The sequence below is a fragment of the Labeo rohita genome, unplaced genomic scaffold, assembly GCF_022985175.1.
Source record: "Labeo rohita strain BAU-BD-2019 unplaced genomic scaffold, IGBB_LRoh.1.0 scaffold_1502, whole genome shotgun sequence".
Lineage (NCBI taxonomy): Eukaryota > Metazoa > Chordata > Actinopteri > Cypriniformes > Cyprinidae > Labeo > Labeo rohita.
In genome coordinates, this window is record NW_026127673.1 from 1 (window position 1) to 18,471 (window position 18,471).

An 18,471-nucleotide genomic window follows, 5' to 3' on the forward strand; every position below is an offset into this window, starting at 1 on the left:
ATGCGTGGGCATCTGTGGAGCGAGTCTGAGCGTCTCTGATTGCTAGTGCAAGTTTGGGTCGCCGAGCCATAAACAAGCGTGTTTTAAGCATTTGTTTGGTTTGTTCCATAGAATATAGGCTTATATCAAGGTAATATATATATATATATATTTTTTTTTTGAGTTTTGTTTTTCACTAACTCCCAATCAACGCTCCACACTCCTGTCCAGTTGGTGGCAGTAAATGCACCAGCCAGCTGGTTTGCCAACCGCCATAAAACAGTCAAAGAAGAAGAAGAAGAAGAAGAATCAGTTGCGGAAGAACCACAATTAGCTGAGCCAAAGATCGTAGAGAGGGGAACTGTTGAGAAAGAAGCAAAAAATGACAGTAATGTCCTGAAAGACCCGACTTTCTTTAACTCGGACAGCAATGTCTCCTGTAATTTGATATTGAATGAGGGAGATGAGCGACCTGTAATAGAGATGAGATGTAAGAATATTAATATTGACAGAGAGGCAGGGAGTACATTATTTAAAGCACCTCGTAAACGAAAGAATAGCGTCAATACTTGTGATTTGAGATTTGTAAAGAAAATGGACACTGTTGAAGGCGTAGATCAGGGTGATACAGAAAGTGATAGTGAATCAGATTCTGGTGTCTCTTTTTCTCAGAGTGATGGAGTGAGTCGCAGTTATGATTTGGAGGATATCAAACTGTTTCTTAAATCAACTAAAAACAGAAGAGGGGTACGTGTGAATGAATACTTTCCTGACCTTAAACAATTTGTTGAGAAAACAAGGTCTTTGATGGCCGAAGGATTGTTTACTAATAAGGAAGTTTACCGGTTGAAAAAAATAGTGAGAAAACTCAATACCGAAATGGGTGATGATGCGGAAAAAAGCTAATTTATTAGAATTCATGGCTTCGCTCCTATGGTTACTTTTCTTTTTTTTTTTCTTTTTTATGGGTGAAATCAGCATTGCATCTGTAAATGTAAATGGTGCAAGAGATGTGAGAAAAGAGCAATATTGTATGAGGTGTTTAAGCAGAAAAAACTAGATGTTAAGGTGACGATAAGGTGACGTCACGCAACTGCCAAATTCAAACTTTGTTTTCGCGCGTTGGCTGGTGCTGAGTCATATAATCACAATTTTGCAGTGTTTTCAACCACATAATGTTTATTTTAGGTTTCAGACATTTAAATACACATAAGTACTAGTAAAACAATACATTTAGAGTTTGTAAAACACACGGATATGTCTATGGAAGCAGCAATTACAATCCATTCAAGTATAATTTGCCGACGTGTTTGATTCATATCAGATACACACAGTGTAAGTAATGATATAATTCACTCCATTCCTTTCCCAGTTCACCAGCCACTTACTTGCATGTATTTCGGGAGAAACTGGTGAATTTATGTGCTGTAAATCTGACAGGACTCTCTGAATGGCAGTGCGAACAAACATGGCGGCGCCCATCTCACGTTATAGATCACGATCCAGATCATTTATATAAATTGCACATTTATATAAATTACACAGAGTATTTTGTTTTTGTCTAAAGAAGATGGTGGACAGGGGTTAGTAAACTTGCAAAGCAGGACAACGGCTTTTCGTCTGCAATTCATACAGAGACTTCTGTTGGGTTCAACTGACTTCTGCTGGAGAGCTACTGCATGTGCTATTTTAAGGAGTTTGGGAGGTCTTCAGTTGGACAAATCTCTTTTCTTGATGGATACTCTAAAACTGGACTTTGCCAACTTAACAACTTGTTATCGCAACCTATTTAGAATTTGGAGTCTGTTAATCATCAAAGGACACCATCTATGAACTCTCTCTTCTGATTGTTAAACAAACCCATAATACACAGAGCCCATCTAGACGTCTCTGCTGGTGACCACACTTTTCCTGGATTAAGTAATCTGCTTTGCAATTCTAAGACCAACACTTTAAGTCACTTGCTGAAGGTGGCTGGGCCTAACCTTATGAACTCTGAGCAAGTAGTGTCCCATCTTGGATTGTTTTCTACCCGTAAGGTTGCTCAGTTACTGACAAAGTGGCGATCTGCTCTATCGACAGAAGAGAAACAATCTTTAATAGATTTTTGTACAGGGGCAAATGCTCCTAATGCTAAAGACTCTTTTCCAGGTATTTTTTTACTCCCAAAACTAGATGATTGTATTGGATGTTTTTTAAAAGCTGGTAAGTCCTGTGTTTGGTTTTTAATAAGAAGTGTTTAAATAACAAAATAGATACACCATGGCGTTCGTTTCTTGAATTAAATGATGATGTTAAACCTGAATGGAGAGTTCTGTATAAACCACCATTAGCAAAAAGAGTAGGAGATATTCAGTGGAGAGTTCTTCATGGTGCAATTGCGGTCAATGCTTTTGTTTCTGTTTTAAACCCTGAGGTGCGTTCTGATTGTCCTTTTTGTTTTAAAAGGGAAACAATCTTTCATGCTTTTATAGAGTGTTCTAGGTAAATCCTTTATTTATGATACTAAGAAGTCTTTTTGGGTGTTTTAATGAAACATTGTCTATGGAAACTTTTGTATTGGGTATTAAATATGTGAAGAGAAGGAGTTATGATTGCCAATTACTATATTTTATCCTGGGTCAAGCTAAATTAGCTGTCTACACAAGCAGTTACTTGTCCAGCACATTGTTACAACACCCTTTTTATCTTTTAAAACAAATTATAAGTAAACTATTTGTATTTCTTTAACCTTATAATTTCTTGAACCTTATAATTCCAAGTGGAAAATGACTTTTTAGAATTAGAAGGTTCTATCTGCATTTGGTCTGTTCCCAAAATTCCCATTTCAAATATATGATATTGTATGATATTGTACATTTAGAATACATTTAGAGTCTCTGTCATTTTCATGTAGGATTTTTTGCTATATGGAATGCAAAAACTTTAAAGGTCAATATCTGAAAACCACTCAGTATGCAGATAGAACCTTATAATTCCAAGGCAGCAAAAGTATAACAAATTATCACCTTGAAATTATAAGGTTCTATCTGCGTTCTGAGTGGTTAAACACATAATGTCAGACTGAATGTCACGAAGGAGCATGAAAATTGCTTTTACCTACTTCTTGCATATTTTGTAGTTGTTTTCAGCAAACAATCCTCTAGCAGCTTTTGTGTTGTTTGTTTCAGAAGTCTCTGCTGCTGAACGAGATCAGATGAAGCCAAAGTCAGTGAAGGAGGGAGAATCTTTTTTTTAAAATCCTGATCTTGTGTTAAAAAAACCAAATGGTCTGATGACGTGGTATTTTAATGACACTCCTATAGCTGAAATCACTGAGGATCATAGAAGGATTTGCACAGATGTTCAGTGTAAAGATGGTGATGAGAGATTCAGAGACAGACTGAAGCTGGATCAGCAGACTGGATCTCTGACCATCACAAACACCACAATCACAGACTCTGGAGTTTATAAACTAAAGATCAGCAGCAGAAGATTCATTTAGTGATGATTCTCAGTAAATATATCCACCTTTAATATCATAGGTGTCTGATCCACTTTGAGAAGTGAAAACGTTACCTTCACTTATTTTACTCTTCTAACTGCAGCAGAAACTTTAGTCTATTTTCAAGACAATGCATTTGGCGAAGACCATCAAAGGTTTCTATGTACAGCATGATTTGCAACATAGATCATTGTAGCCAGTCGCACTGCAGCTGAAGTCATTGATAGTTTGATTATAAAGGGAGCACTCTTTGCTCACTTTATGTACACATTATCTAATCTATTCACAATTTGAATGAAAGTTTTATTTTTTGTGCTGAAAAAGGACCAATGGCCACATATACACTGCAAAGTTTCAAGAGAGACAACTGTATTTAAATGCAGAGTGAATCTGCTAAAATATCGTTCTACGAGTCACAGCCCAATCCGATGACTGACATAGTGATAAACATGGCAAAGGGTGAGATTTAAAAAAAAAAAAATCGAATATAATTTAAGTTACCTCTGTCTATATATATATATATATATATATATATATATATTTTTTTTTTTTTTTTTTTTTTTTTTTTTGAGTGTACATAAATCTAAATTACATTTTTTTTTTAAATCTCTCTAATACACAATTCTGTTACTGTACTGTGATGGAAAACCGCACAATATATTGAACTATTATTATAAGTGATATTCATCTGTTAGTATTCTTGGGTTGTATGATGTTTATTAAGTATAAGTTCATCCATGAGACTCATGTATGTTTGTTTGATGAGTGAATGTTAAATTCTTCTGCTATTTGTTTGCATGTGTTACATTATGAATCCAAACATATTTTCTCTAACTGTTTTTTTTTTTCTTTCCAGATCGTTTCATTTTTAATGTAGTTGGAGTGCCAGTGTTTGTGAAGGACGGAGATTCAGTCACTCTAAACGCTAATGATGCATCAGACCAACAAGAGATGAGATATTTTCTAGATATTACATGGAGTTTTAATTGCAGTGACATAGCTGTAATTGATTACGACTATTTTCACAATGAAAATCCCAGTAGTATCTGTACAGATGTTCAGTGTAAAGATCGTGATGAGAGATTCAGAGACAGACTGAAGCTGGATCATCAGACCGGATCTCTGACAATCAGAGACTTCAGAACCACAGACTCTGGACTTTATTATCTAGATGGCTTCGGGTTTCACAACCTTGAGAAGATCTTCATTGTTGCTGTTCATGGTGAGTCATTATGTTTGAAAGCAAGACTTGTATATTTAAATAACATCATTAATGTGTTTAGTGATATTCTCATTCATTCTCTCTCTCTCTCTCTCTCTCTCTCTCTCTCTCTTTTCCTGTATCCTAATTTACATGTATAGAGTGTAAAGATAATTTCCTGAAACTCTTTAAAAGTTACTTTTAAAATTTGAACATAAAAACTACAAATTAAATTTAGTATGATTTACTGGTGAGGTTTTTTATTTTTTTTTTTATAATTAAAAACACAGTATCTCATAAGCTTGCCTTTGCATATATTATAACAATCCAAATAGAATACAGTAAACTGGCCATGAAAAGCAACTAACAAGAGCATATGCTGAGATTAGGCAGTCATATCATTGATTACTGAGTTTGCTACCATGAATATTATTATGTTCTCTTTATGTTAACCATTTTTTTCATTCTGTTTTTTTTTTCCCATTATAAATAAACAAACAAAAAAAAATCCTCTATTCTCCCTAACCATCATTTACTGTTTAGAATAACATCTTTATGCCAGTTTCGGGTTATGGACTTTTTGCAGGCCAAAAGAAACATGATAAATAGATATCAATCACTTCTATTAACTCGGTTAAAATATTTCTGTCACTTGGATATCATCCCAAAAAGATCCATTTTATATATGTGTGATTCTCCATCATGTCTACTGCCTAGATATTGGTGCAGTTTTGATCTTTGAAGTAACAAAGTTAGGGCTGGGCAGAATGGCCCAAAATGATCACAGTTATCAATTGATCACAAACACTTGCAAAACAGATGAACATTTAACAAATCTGAGGTACAGTATTGAAAAATGTATAATTATAAGATTTTCTACATCAAAACATGCATGAGTGAACTTAAGTAAAATATTTTTTCAGTCTCTTATTTTTTTCCTTAAAATATCTTAATAGAGAATTTAATTTCTCATTTTGATATTGTTTCAAATCATGAAGCAGGTTTGTATTCCCCAACGTTGATGCAGATGTAAATTTATGTTCACTTAAAAAAAAAAAAAAAAAAAAAAGTAACATCTGTAAAAACTTGTAAATGTTTCTAGAGTAAAATGTAAATATTCTGACTGTTTGAGTTAGAACTCTAGTTTTATTAAAATTATTCATTGGTCATCTATAGTATCACACAGTAAGATTATGATACCCAAAGGTAAAATCACAGACTGTACAGTCCCACCAGTTCCTGATATTTGTGGCCTAAAATGACTGACATTGTGGACATTTGCAGGAATATTTGCAGCATTTCTTGTGTAGTTTTGCAGTGAAAATATACCACAGACAATGCTGTTCTAACATTTTCATTACTTTTGATGACAAGAAACATTATGCTCAAAAAACATGTTCTCCATAAGAGAACACTGAGAGAAACAAACAACAAACAAACAAAAAAGAAAGAAAAAGAAAAAGAAACTTAAGTAATGTCCCATATAAAGTCTACAGTATCATATTTAATACATGAATTTCTAAAGACTCTTTTATTAACATGATTAAAGCTTTGTTATAAAATCTCTAATAGATGAGCGAAACTACTAGCAAGAGATTTTTTTTTTTTTAAGGTTATTTTTAAAATGTATAAACTGAATCAAATTATGATATGTTTGCAGTTATCTTTGTAGGCATAGCCTACTGAATTGCATACTGTTATAGAAATCACATATTGGTCATTTGAATAATAACTTGGCCAAATTACATATTTTGCTCTGTTTGGGCCTCAGAATAAAACTGAGTAATTGTTAATGAAAATGGGTTGAACCACAACAGTAATTTGCATTTGCACAAACAAATGCTCCCAAATATATTTTGAGGTCACACAGATAAAATTTCAAGAGCGTATTCAGTCAAAACGGTTGGAATTTTGAGCCGTGACAATACATGTTATAAAGAGGTGGTATGCACCAATAGATTGTGGAGTAAACCAGGGTTAATATAATATGAAGCACAGTACCAATAGAGTTGCATTAATAATTCTATCTTAAGCAAAACATAAAACAGTATACAGTACAAAAGCCAACACACAAAACAGTAACAATACACACAGTGTCCAGAGGATATGCATGCTCATTTATAGGAAGGTTTGTATAAACATTAATTGAGAACTAATTTTTATGGGTCTTATGTGTCTATTTCAAAGTGAATTAGGTGAGAGTTACAACTCTCTCTAAATTTCTTTGGGTTGCAAAAACCATCTTATATTTGCTGCCATAGTAACCAGTGGCCTGGTGCCACATTCGGGGTCAGCAGTTTGGTTAGATTCCATAGATCCTCATGGTTTGCTTGTTGGGTGTTGAGTGTTATGGATTATTTGTTAAATATAACAAATAATAGAATTTCTGATTAATTTGTCCAGCTGTTGCACCATCTGAAGAAAAAAAACAAAAAAAACATGATACACATTTTTGGTCATACCACCCAGTAGCACTATAGTGTAAATCAATGATTGTTATATAATAACTGTTTATTTAATCTTCTTCAGGTGTTTTTGGTATTGGTTCAGAAGGAAGGTCAGTGTTTGTGATGGAGGGAGATTCAGTGACCCTAAACCCTGACGATGAAACAAAACAAAATAAAGAAATTAGATGGTATTTTAATGAAAATATCATTGCTGAAATCAATAGAGATCTCAGTAAGATCTGTACAGATGTTCAGTGTAAAGATGGTGATGAGAGATTCAGAGACAGACTGAAGCTGGATCATCAGACTGGATCTCTGACCATCACAAACACCAGAACCACAGACTCTGGACTCTATTCAGTAAAGATCATCCACAGCAGCAGACACAGCTCACTTCAGAATTTCGGTGTTGCTGTTCATGGTGAGTCATTATGTCTTGTTTGTCTTTAAATCACATCACTTAATGCGTTTAGTTATATTTTTGCTGCTGACCTACTTAACTGTATTTTGTAAATATAAAAAAAAAAATCTTTATTTTGAAGTCTGCAACATGCTCCAAAAAAGTTGGGACTTTTGAAGTTCATTCCCCATTTTGGATATCTCCGGTCTGCAGTTACTTGTCCAGCACATTATTACAAAACCCTTTTTATGTTTTTAAACAAATTATAAGTAAACTATTTGTATTTCTTTAAACATGTTGTTTCAATTAATGTTTTGCAAGATAGAACCTTATAATTCCAAGTGGAAAATGACTTTTTAGAATTAGAAGGTTCTATCTGCATTTGGTCTGTTCCTAAAATCCCCATTTCAAAATTTGAGAGGGTTTTGATATTGTACATTTAGAATACATTTAGAGTCTCTGTCATTTTCATGTATGAATTTTTGCTATATGGAATGCAAAAACTTTAAAGGTCAATATCTGAAAACCACTCAGAATGCAGATAGAACCTTATAATTCCAAGGCAGCAACAGTATAACAAATCATCACCTTGGAATTATTAGGTTCTATCTGCGTTCTGAGTGGTTAAACACATAATGTCAGACTGAATGTCACGGAGGAGCATGAAAATTGCTTTTACATTTAAACTTCTTGCATATTTTGTAGTTGTTTTCAGCAAACGATCCTCTAGCAGCTTTTGTGTTGTTTGTTTCAGAAGTCCCTGCTGCTGAACGAGATCAAATGAAGACAAAGTCAGTGAAGGAGGGAGAATCTTTTTTTTTAAATGCTGATCCTGTGTTAAAAAAAACAAATGATCTGATGACGTGGTATTTTAATGACACTCCTATAGCTGAAATCACTGAGGATCATAGTAGGAATTGTGCAGATGTTCAGTGTAAAGATGGTGATGAGAGATTCAGAGACAGACTGAAGCTGGATCATCAGACTGGATCTCTGACCATCACAAACACCAGAACCACAGACTCTGGAGTTTATAAACTAAAGATCAGCAGCAGCAGCATCAGCATCATTAGGAGCTTCAGTGTCACTGTCATTGGTGAGTATCATTTAGTGATGATTCTCAGTAAATAACTCCACCTTTAATATCATAGGTCTCTGATCCACTTTGAGAAGTGAAAACGTTACCTTCACTTATTTTACTCATCTAACTGCAGCAGAAACTTTAGTCTATTTTCAAGACAATGCATTTGGCGAAAACCATCACAGCATGATTTGCAACATAGATCACTGTAGTCAGTCGCACTGCAGCTGAAGTCATTGATAGGTTGTTTATAAAGGAAGCACTCTTTGCCTACTTTCTGTACAATGTTCTTGCACCAATTATTATGTAGAATATAATAGAGTTATTGAGTTATTTTGTAGAACAATATTACCATAATATCACAAGAAAAAAAGTTTATTACTGATTGCGCATTATTTTTTATTAAAAGTCTATTAATCATGATTTCATTAGTGCATTGTGCTCTAGCAAGTGGAGTTTTTAGCAAAAATAATTAAAACTGTCAAATTTCTGCACCCTCATAATATTTCAACATTTTTTTCGCCGCCTTCTTTTTTTTAACTAGATAGTGTATGTAATATATATATATATATATATATATATATATATATATACACATACATATATTAATACAGGTGCTGGTCATATAATTAGAATATCTTCAAAAAGTTGATTTATTTCACTAAATCCATTCAAGAAGTGAAACTTGTATAATGTATACATTCATTCCACACAAACTGATATATTTCAAGTGTTTATTTCTTTTCATTTTGATGATTGTAACTGACAACTAATGAAAACCCCAAATTCAGTATCTCAGAAAATTAGAATATTACTTAAGACCAATACAAAGAAAGGATTTTTAGAAATCTTGGCCAACTGAAAAGTATGAACCTGAAAAGTATGAGCATGTACAGCACTCAGTACTTAGTTGGGGCTCCTTTTGCCTGAATTACTGCAGCAATGCGGCGTGGCATGGAGTCGATCAGTCTGTGGCACTGCTCAGGTGTTATGAGAGCCCAGGTTGTTCTGATAGTGGCCTTCAGCTCTTCTGCATTGTTGGGTCTGGCATATCACATCTTCCTCTTCACAATACCCAATAGATTTTCTATGGGGTTAAGGTCAGGTGAGTTTGCTGGCCAATTAAGAACAGGGATACCATGGTCCTTAAACCAGGTACTGGTAGCTTTGGCACTGTGTGCAGGTGCCAAGTCCTGTTGGAAAATGAAATCTGCATCTCCATAAAGTTGGTCAGCAGCAGGAAGCATGAAGTGCTCTAAAACGTCCTGGTATACAGCTGCGTTGACCTTGGACCTCAGAAAACACAGTGGACCAACACCAGCAGATGACATGGCACCCCAAACCATCACTGACTGTGGAAACTTTACACTGGACCTCAGCAGCGTGGATTATGTGCCTCCCCTCTCTTCCTCCAGACTCTGGGACACTGATTTCCAAAGGAAATGCAAAATTTACTTTCATCAGCGAACATAACTTTGGACCACTCAGCAGCAGTCCAGTCCTTTTTGTCTTTAGCCCAGGCGAGACGCTTCTGACGCTGTCTGTTGTTCAAGAGTGGCTTGACACAAGGAATGCGACAGCTGAAACCCATGTCTTGTATACGTCTGTGTGTAGTGGTGCTTGAAGCACTGACTCCAGCTGCAGTCCACTCTTTGTGAAATTCCCCCACATTTTTTAATGGGTTTTGTTTCACAATTCTCTCCAGGGTGCGGTTATCCCTATTGCTTGTACGCTTTTTTCTACCATATCTTTTCCTTCCCTTTGCCTCTCTATTAATGTGCTTGGACACAGAGCTCTGTGAACAGCCAGCCTCTTTTGCAATGATCTTTTGTGTCTTGTTCTCCTTGTGCAAGGTGTCAATGGTCGTCTTTTGGACAACTGTCAAATCAGCAGTCTTCCCCATGATTGTGTAGCCTACAGAACTAGACTGAGAGACTATTTAAAGGCCTTTGCAGGTGTTTTGAGTTAATTAGCTGATTAGAGTGTGGCACCAGGTGTCTTCAATACTGAACCTTTTCGAAATATTCTAATTTTCTGAGATACTGAATTTGGGGTTTGGGGTCATCAAAATTAAAAGAAATAAACACTTGAAATATATCAGTCTGTGTGGAATGAATGTATACATTATACAAGTTTCACTTCTTGAACGGAATTAGTGAAATAAATCAACTTTTTGAAGATATTCTAATTATATGACCAGCACCTGTGTGTGTATGTGTGTGTGTGTGTATATATAATATATATATATACATATATATATATATACATATATATATATATATATATATATATATATATATACATAAACATATATATATATATATATATATATATATATAAGGGCTGTCAGAAGGAGCTGAACACGCAGCAACATTAAAAGCTCGAGTCCTGATAAGTTTCTGATCCATTTCCTACAGCAGATGGTGGTAAAGCTCTATTTAAGAATGTGAAACGCCAATAAAAAACAAAGAAAACGACAAGAAGAGAAACGTCACAAAACGTCATACATCATCGCATTAAAGTGCGTAGGGAGCCTCCCAAACTGTTACTTTCTGTTTATATAGTGCAATACAGCCTAATGTCGATGTTACGTTTTGAAGGAATGTAAGGCATATGAAAAAGAAAGGAGGAATCTTAAGGAAGAATTACAAGCAGTAGGGTGCCAGGAATATACTATACTCAGTTTATTAAATGATGGTCCAAATTCAGGAAAACAAATAAATGCAGTCATGAGATTTATTAAGAATAGTGGGTTATATAATAGGATGTAGGAGTATTTAGCTCATTCTCTTCACATTCCATCACAGTAGGTGGCGGTATGCACCTTTAAAGTTGGTTCGCAACATGATGACTGATTTTGCTACCATGATTATTATGTTCTCTTTATGTTAACCATTTTTTTCAGTCTTAGTTTTTCCATCATAAAAAATCCTCTATTCTCCCCAAACATTATTTACTGTTTAGAATAACAGTTATTGACTTTTGCAGGCCACAAGAAATATCATAAATAGATATCAATCACTTCTATTAACTCGGTTAAAACATTTCTGTCACCTGGATATCATCCCAAAAAGATCCATTTGATATGTGGGTGATTCTCCATCATGTCTACCGCCTGGAGATTTGTGCAGTTTTCATCTTTGAAATAACAAAGTTGGGGCTGGGCAGAATGGCCCAAACATTTATCACAGTAATCAATTGATCACAAATACTGGCAAAACAGGCGAACATTTAACAAATCTGAGGTATTGAAAAATGTATAATTATATTTTTTTTTTCTACATCAAAACATGCATGAGTGAACTTAAGTCAAATATTTTTTCAGTCTCTCCCCCACAATACTGTGGTAATCAAAGTCATCTCATCTGCAACTGTCCAGTCAGACCCCCACGCTATTCAATCTGAAGTTGAATCCACACATCTTACCCTGTTTCCTGTACTTCTTCGAAATGCTGAACATTCGCTATCTGTCTCTGCTCTGGTTGATTCAGGCTCCTCCGGCATCTTCATCTCACAGGAATGTTCAAACCAACTTCATCTCTCACGCCAACGCCATTTTCAAGAGTATGCAGTAAAGACTTTCCAGGGAAAACCACTTGGGCGTGGGAGGATCCGTCACTCGTCACCCTACATCACCCTGCAAATTGGACCGTTTCACTCAGAGGAAATTCGGTTTCTGGTACTGGAGGATTCCACCGTGAGCATTATCCTGCGACGTCCATGGCTTCACCAACATCTCCCAGAACTCCGCTGGGACCCCTGTGATGTCATCCGCTGGAGTGATCGTTGTCATGAGAAGTGTCTTTCCAACATTCCTTGACCACCACCCGTCCCGATTCATCTGTCCTCAACCCAGGTTGAAAGCCCTGAACCAGAAATCCCTCCAGAAATCCCAACGGAGTATGTGGCATTCCAGGATGTGTTTGGTAAGCAAGCAGCCACCCATCTTCCACCTCATGGGCCATGAGACCGTGCCATCGAGCTGCTGCCTGGGGCCCAACTACCCAAGGGAAGAATCTATCCTCTGTTTATCCTGGCTCCGTTAACCTCCCTCCTGAGGGGTAAACCGAAACATCTCACATGGAACCCCACTGCCCACAGAGCTTTCCAGCGGCTCAAGACCATCTTTAGCACCGCTCCATTATTACATCACCCAGATCCCGAACGTCCCTTCACAGTTGAAGTCGACACTTCCACCATCAGAGTTGGAGCGGTGCTCTCTCAGGCGGTCGGTGAGTCTTCTCTCCTCCATCCCTGTGCCGCCTTCTCCCGTAAGCTGTCTCTGGCGGGAACTGCTGGCCATCAAATTGGCTCTGGAGGAGTGGCGTCATTGGCTGGAAGGGGCAACTCATCCATTCACCATCATCACTGATCACAAGAACCTCCAATATCTACGAGAAGACAAACGTTTAAACCCCCAACAGGCCCGCTGGGCACTCATCTTGACAAAATTCAATTTCAAGATCACCTACAGTCCTGGATCCAAAAATGTTACGGCTGATACCCTCTCTCGCCAATTCTCCTTAGATTCACCCTCTGAATCAGAACCCATAATACCTTCAGACCTGATTGTCAGCCCCATCATTTGGGACGTGGACCGGGAGATCCAGCATCCTCCAGGAGTCAGCTCCACCGGAATGCCCAGAAGGGAAGATCAACATGCCTCGTTCCCAGCGTCAACCCCTTCTGGACACAGCTCACCCATCTCCGGGCTCTGTAAACCCAGGCAGCAGACGGACCCTCTCAGTCCTTCAAACTCGTGGCCCAGTATACACCGTGATACCATCAGGTACATCCAAAGCTGCTCAGTCTGTGCCATGTCTAACTCTCCTCGTCAACTGCGTACAGGAAAGCTGGTACCACTACCCATCCCGCAGAGGCCCTGGTCCCACCTTGGAGTGGACTTTGTCACAGACCTCCCGAATTCAGAAGGTAACACCTGTGTTCTGGTCATAGTCGACAGATTATCCAAATCCTGAAAATTTATTCAATTGAAAGGATTACCAACTGCCCTGGAGTCTGCCGAACACCTCTTTCAACATGCATTTCGTCACTTCAGTCTCCCGGAGGAGATCGTGTCGGACCGGGGCCCTCAATTCATCTCTCATGTCTGGAAAGTTTTCTTGAAGTTACTTGGTGTCTCTGTTAACCTCTCCTCCGGTTACCATCCACAGACTAATAGCCAGACTGAGAGAAAGATCCAAGAGCTGAGATGTTACCTCCGGTACTGCCACGAAGACCAACACAGCTGGAGCAGGTTCCTCCCATGGGCCGAGTACGCACAAAACTCCCTCCGCCAAGATACCACCGGCTTAACACCCTTCCAGTGCGTACTCTGTTATCAGCCTCTGCTGTTTCCCTGGATGGAGGAACCCTCTAATGTTCCAGCTGTCGACCACTGGTTTCGAGAGAGTGAGAGAGTGTGGGACTCAGCACACCATCTCCAACGAGCAGTTTGCCAACACAAGAGCTTCTCCAATGCCAGAAGGAGGGCAGCACCCTTATACCAACCAGGGGATCAAGTCTGGCTCTCCACCTGTGACTGCCTTGCCACAAGCTGAGTCCCTGCTACATTGGTCCATTCTGAATTCTGAGGCAGATCAACGATGTGACATTCCAGCTTCAGCTCCCACCCAGGTACCGCATTCACCCTCACCCCACCAGCCTGGAATACCTCATCGACTGGGAGGTGTATGGTCCTGAAGAACGATCCTGGCTGTCCCGAGAGGATGTACTCGACCCTATCTTACTGCTGGAATTCCATCGCAGCCACCTGGATCGCCCTGTCCCTTGCAGTCGCGGCCATCCTCGGCGTCGTGTTAGGGCATCGGGAGCCGCCCCTGGAGGAGGGGGTAGTGTCAGGCATTCACCACAGCCCACCTCCACCTGCCACCTCACCAGTAGCACCGGCCACCCGTTCCTCATCACCGGAGTTCTAATTACGCACACCTGAATCCAATCCAACCACTCCCTATATAAGACTCTCTCCCTCAGTCCTTCACTGTCTGGTCTACCGTTCACATCGCCTACGCTAGCTCCAGACCCCATGCTGTGTTCCATTGGACGCTTCGGTGCTTATGACTGCTTCTCTGCTCACCCCTTCGGACTTCACTCTACTCATCTTCGCAAGGACAGTCAGATAAGATTCCTAAGACATCATTACATCCTGCCTTCTGTGATTTCTCAATCTGTTATGAAGATCCCATCTGTTTGCACTTACCACTGCTTCATCCATGTTTGTAGGTGACACATACTCTTCAAGAATACACAACATTTTTAACATTTACGGGGATAAACCACTGCTGCTACATCACCCAGTGTTGTGTTAAAGCTCACCCCCTTCATAAATAAGTGTGTGTATAGCACATTTCATTTAATCTCTCTCACGTCATATTTTTAGGGGTTCAAGTGTGTAGTGCTGAAACCCAACTGTAATTGTAAATGAAAATGAGTTGAACCACAACAGTAATTTGCACTTGCACAAACAAATGCTCCCAAATATATTTTGTGGTCACACAGTTAAAATTTCAGGAGCACATTCGGTCAAAACGGTTGCAATTTTGAGCCGTGACAATACATGTTGTAAAGAGGCGGTATGCAACAATGGTTTGTGGACTAAACCAGGGTTAATATAATATCGAGCACAATACCAATAGAGTTGCATTAATGTATCTTAAGCAAAACATAAAACCGTATACGGTACAAAAGCCAACACACAGAACAGTAACAATACACACAGTGTCCGGAGGATATGCATGCTCATTTATAGGAAGGTTTGTATAAAAATTAATTGAGAGAAGTACTTATGTGTCCGTTTCAAAGTGAATTAGGTGAGAGTTACAACTCTCTCTAAATTTCTTTGGGTTGCAAAAACCATCTTATCTTTGCTGAAATAGTAACCAGTGGCCTGGTGCCACATTCGGGGGTCAGCAGTTTGGGGGAGGATTCCATAGATCCTCATGGTTTGCTTGTTGGGTGTTGAGTGTTATGGATTATTTGTTAAATATAACAAATAATAGAATTTCTGATTAATTGGTCCAGCTGTTACACCATCTGAAAAACAAAAAAAAAAAACATGATACACATTTTTGGTCATACCACCCAGAAGCACTATTAGTGTAAATCAGTGATTATTATATAATAACTGTTTATTTAATCTTCTTCAGGTGTTTTTGGTGTTGGTTCAGAAGGACTGTCAGTGTTTGTGATGGAGGGAGATTCAGTGACTCTAAACAATGATGTTGAAACAAAACAAAATAAAGAGATTAGATGGTATTTTAATGAAAATATCATTGCTGAAATCAATAGAGATCTCAGTAAGATCTGTACAGATGTTCAGTGTAAGGAGAGATTCAGAGACAGACTGAAGCTGGATCATCAGACTGGATCTCTGACCATCACAAACACCAGAACCACAGACACTGGACTCTATTCACTAAAGATCATCCACAGCAGCAGACACAGCTCACTTCAGGAATTTGGTGTTGCTGTTCATGGTGAGTCATTATGTCTTGTTTGTCTTTAAATCACATCATTTAATGTGTTTAGTTATATCTTTTGCTGCTGACCAACTTAAATGTATTTTGTAAATATAAACAAATCTTTATTTTGAAGTCTGCAACATGCTTGGGACAGAGGAAAAAATAAGTGAAAAGGTTATAGAATAACCAAATAAACGGGAAGTTTTAGCAAGTTTTTTTTTTGCAAGTTTCAGCTCATACATCTTTGGTGTAATCTTGCCTTAACTAAACGCCCCTCAAGAACAACTTAGTGGTCCCTTTTCAAAAAATATTGCTTTCAGTGTGGGAAGAGTATAACTGCAGCCTGGAGATCTCCAAATGGGGGTGGGAGCTCCAAAATAGGTCAACTGGCTTCCTCGTTGATTGACAGAAACATGACACAAACACACTCATTTTTTTCACCCACAATCAACTTGATGTACTCACAAACTCTGTACAAAAGAATCTGGTGAGTTAGACTAGGGAGACATGCAAAATAGTTTAACAGTGGTGCCTCCAGGACAGAACAAAAACTTGAAAAACCACTGAACTAGAAACATGTTTAATTTATAAAGTTTTATTTTGAAATGTAAGTCAGTACCAAATGGCTGAAGCCAGAACCAATGGTGAAACCCCGCCTCATTTTGGAGTTCATTCCCCATTTTGGATATCTCCGGTCTGTAGTTACTTGTCCAGCACATTGTTACAACTTTTTATGTTTTAAAACAAATTCTAAGTAAACTATTTGTATTTCTTAACAAATGTTGTTTCAATTAATGTTTTGCAAGATAAAACCTTATAATTAAGTGGAAAATGACTTTTTAGAATTAGAAGGTTCTATCTGCATTTGGTCTGTTCCCAAAATCCCCATTTCAAAATTTCAGAGGGTTTTGATATTGTACATTTAGAATACATTTAGGGTCTCTGTCATTTTCATGTATGAATTTTTGCTATGTGGAATGCAAAAACTTTAAAGGTCAATATCTGAAAACCACTCAGTATGCAGATAGAACCTTATCATTCCAAGGCAGCAAAAGTATAACAAATTGTCGCCTTAGAATTATACATTTCTATCTGCGTTCTGAGTGGTTAAACACATAATGTCAGACTGAATGTCAAGAAAGAGCATGAAAATTGCTTTTACATTTAAACTTCTTGCATATTTTGTAGTTTGTTGTTTTCAGCAAAAGATCCTCTAGCAGCTTTTGTGTTGTTTGTTTCAGAAGTCCCTGCTGCTGAACGAGATCAAATGAAGCCAAAGTCAGTGAAGGAGGGAGAATCTTTTTTTTTAAATCCTGATCTTGTGTTAAAAAACCCAAATGATCTGATGACGTGGTATTTTAATGACATTCCTATAGCTAAAATCACTGAGGATCATAGTAGGATTTTCACAGATGTTCAGTGTAAAGATGGTGATGAGAGATTCGGAGACAGACTGAAGCTGGATCACCAGACTGGATCTCTGACCATCACAAACACCAGAACCACAGACTCTGGAGTTTATAAACTAAAGATCAGCAGCAGCAGATTCAGCATCATTAGGAGCTTCAGTGTCACTGTCATTGGTGAGTATCATTTAGTGATGATTCTCAGTAAATAACTCCACCTTTAATATCATAGGTCTCTGATCCACTTTATCGTTTTCACTTATTTTACTCTTCTAAATGCAGCAGAAACTTTAGTCTTTTCAAGACAATGCATTTGGCAAAGACCATCAAAGGTTTCTATGTACAGCATGATTTGCAACATAGATCACTGTAGTCAGTCGCACTGCAGCTGAAGTCATTGATAGTTTGATTATAAAGGGAGCACTCTTTGCTCACTTTCTGTACACATTATCTAATCTATTCACAAAAGTTATTTTTTTTTATGCTGTGACCAGTGGCCACATATACACTGCAAAGTTTCAGGAGAGACAACTGTATTTAAATGCAGAGTGAATCTGCCAAAATATCGTTCTACGAGTCACAGCCCAAAAAAAAAAAAAAAAAAAAAAAAAAATTGAATGCGTCAGAATATATCTGTATTAAGTCTTGCAGTTTAATTTTTGGGAACATTATATAAATGTATATAAATAATTACAATTAATTATGATTAATTACAATTATTTATATCAGCTGCCAGTAGTAACTGTAGCAGAACTAATTTTCCATCAACTAATCTGTTTGTCCCATGAACATTCAGTATGATTTTTATATCAACTTTAAGAAATTATATTTTCTTGACCACAGGAAATAACTTTCTTAAAGTACCATTGCATTAGAGCATGTAGCTCGAATCGGAATCGTAAAGGGACATTAATTTGCAAGGCAGAATTAGAATCAACACTTATGTAATTTGTGCACAAGAGTTTTATTAACGAAGGACTGACGCATAACTA

At 37.6% G+C, this 18,471-nt stretch overlaps 1 protein-coding gene across 1 annotated transcript; it reads left to right on the plus strand.

Annotated features, from left to right (window-relative positions):
* Positions 1–210: 210 nt before the first annotated feature.
* LOC127158435 (uncharacterized) lies at positions 211–17,656 on the plus strand (the record flags this gene model as incomplete). Its single annotated transcript, XM_051101571.1, has 4 exons — positions 211–469; positions 4,320–4,685; positions 15,759–16,088; positions 17,315–17,656. Coding segments are annotated over 4 exons (1,297 nt in total), but the record flags the coding sequence as incomplete, so codon positions are not given.
* Positions 17,657–18,471: the final 815 nt, after the last annotated feature.